General features: G+C 41.4%; 1 protein-coding gene across 1 annotated transcript; it reads right to left on the bottom strand.

Annotated features, from left to right (window-relative positions):
* Nucleotides 1-574: 574 nt before the first annotated feature.
* On the bottom strand, nucleotides 575-2,218 carry LOC149173520 (ATP-dependent DNA helicase pfh1-like). The gene has a single exon (XM_089426725.1). It carries the CDS (start codon nucleotides 2,216-2,218, stop codon nucleotides 575-577), a length of 1,644 nt encoding a protein of 547 aa, XP_089282851.1.
* Nucleotides 2,219-2,481: the final 263 nt, after the last annotated feature.

The following is a 2,481-nucleotide window of genomic DNA, read 5'->3' on the forward strand; positions in this document are numbered from 1 at the left end:
ATTGTTTTTTTTCCTCCGAAAAAGGGCACTCTACCTCTCTATATATAAAAGTTAATATGATGCAATAATCAGGTGTGGTGATTAGTTAATATGATGCAATAATGAGGTCTGGTGACAATGCCAGACACCTATTCAACAAATATAAACAAAACATAACATAATATCAAATACTCTCGCATATAACCAAAAATAGGGGACAGTAACATTCCTGCCTTCCTGCTTTCTGATCGTTGGATTAGAAACTTAATACTTTGAGATTAATTATAACTGATATATATCTTTAACATAGTGTTTGAACATCGAACCGAAATCCATAATAATTATGAACCTACATTACCAGATTGCAAAAGTTTATCTTCTTAATAACTCAGTCATTACTGTACTTCTCAGCTCTTATGAAAACTGCTTCTCTGTCAAATTAAGATCGATATACAGTAGGATGTTCAACGAGATTCAAAATAAGTAGATAGCTTCTATAATACTGCCATCTCCCTATCACAAATAAATATTGAAACCCAAGTCAATGGAGATGTGTAAAAGCTAATAATGCTAGGGGATTCGTTTCTCTTATTTATCATCCATGTAGCCCCCCACTGCTGGTAAGTTTCTGATAGAAGTCACGCACCTTTGGGTGTGCTTTGATATTAGATAGTTTAAATCCTGTAAACCTCAGTCCGTCTAAACTCTTCACGCGGGAAAGGGCTACATATCCCATGCCATAATCAAATGCGTGAAAATTTGTCTCCAACCTCTCCAATGTCATCCCTTGGCACTTGTACACAGTAATAGCCCATGCTAAAATCAATGGCACCTGTGTTCGGGTAGCCACTTTCACCTCACCTTCATAAACATGCCAGGATTCGGATGTGATAATCCTTTCGACCCCACAGAGAAATCTCACCTTTGGCCAGAACCCTGTTGGACTAATAGCTCTCGACTGCGTATCATCCTTAACAAAATCAACAATCTGGCCCATTAACCCACTCGACAATCCTATCGCAGTTTCTATATTCTTGATAAGCATCACTTGCGCCCCTATGCAAAGACCAATGTAATCGGGAGCAATTCCAATATTCAAATTCCTCTCTTCATACGCTTCTCCTTCATCCTCGGCAATAAAAGTGATGATTTCCTGCCCCAGATAATTCAGTGTCTCATCATTCACCCTCCTAACATCATAATTCCTCGGATACAATCTAATCACAGGCTCACCCACGGTTGGACCCTGACAGTTCCTCAATTTGGCCAAGGTTTTTGGGTGAACCTCACCTCTTCTTATTTCTTGCAACATCTCTACTAGCTCCCTATCTGACTGCCTGTAAACATGAGTTAATTCAATCTGCTTGTCAAAACACTCGTTCCAACAATCTGCTTCAAAGGCAAAGAACTTGTCCGTATTCTGACGCATCACCGGTGGAAGTTGGAAGAAATCCCCTGACACGACAAGCTGCAACCCACCCCACACCCCTTTCCCCTTCAATGGCTGCCTCAGCTTATTGGCAACATAATTCAACTGATCAAAAAACTTTCCATCAATCATGCTTATCTCATCTATAACCAATGCCTTGGCATTTTTCCATCTGTTAACATATGTGTCTTTCTTTTCAATCCGTCTCAACAGTCCTTGCTCAGTCACATCAAATGGTGCAGCTCCAGCAAAGGAATGTAGGGGCATGCCATTCAAATGGCATGCTGCAATCCATGTTGAAGCTGTCACAAAGACGGAGCCTGGACCATGCAATTCCTTCAAAATTTTTACTACAAGATTGAGAAGATAGGTCTTACCTGTGCCTGCACAGCCTGTAAGAAACACAGATTCCCCTCTTGAAACGGCATTCAGAACTGTCATCTGCTCATTGGATAACCTAATGTGTCCCTCCGAATGGGCCTCCCACATTCTCATGACTTTATTCCATTCTAATTCTTGTTGTTTGCAATTGGTTTTTGCAGAAAGCCCTTCAGATTCTGAGCCTATTTTGACCTTGGATTCACTCTGCCTTCCGTCTGATTGTTTTTCCGTGCTCTGTCTGGCTAGTGACTTTGTTTCTTGCAGCTCCATCCTCTCGCTGAGTTGCTGGGTTAGCGGATTTTTGGACTCATGTTCATGCTGAGAACCACTGATCCCGGTACTCAAATTTTTCGCTTCAAATGTCGCTGAAGCTTTCGCCATTTCAGTGAATCCAAATACCATCACCCTGGATGCAAATGTTTTAGCCATTACTGTAGTGGAGTGCACATTTGTAATGGCAAAGTAAACCTTGCGAGATCGTATGCCCGAGAAAAGTAGCATCCTTTCTCTCTGACTGAAGTCTCTGTGAAGCAATTTTCGGTTGTGAGTAGGTAGTTGCGGGCCTTATTTCCAAATAAGAAGAGTACCCTGCGCGAGGAAGGGGATAAGCAAGTGAACATACTGTAAGCAAGTGAACATACTGTCTGCACATATTCGCTGATGTCATGTTTGTGTATGTTCCTTTCTTCCGA

The sequence above is a fragment of the Pinus tabuliformis genome, chromosome 4_2 (genome assembly GCF_031772625.1).
Source record: "Pinus tabuliformis cultivar Carrire ecotype Pingquan chromosome 4_2, CPIR1, whole genome shotgun sequence".
Taxonomy (NCBI): Eukaryota; Viridiplantae; Streptophyta; class Pinopsida; order Pinales; family Pinaceae; genus Pinus; species Pinus tabuliformis.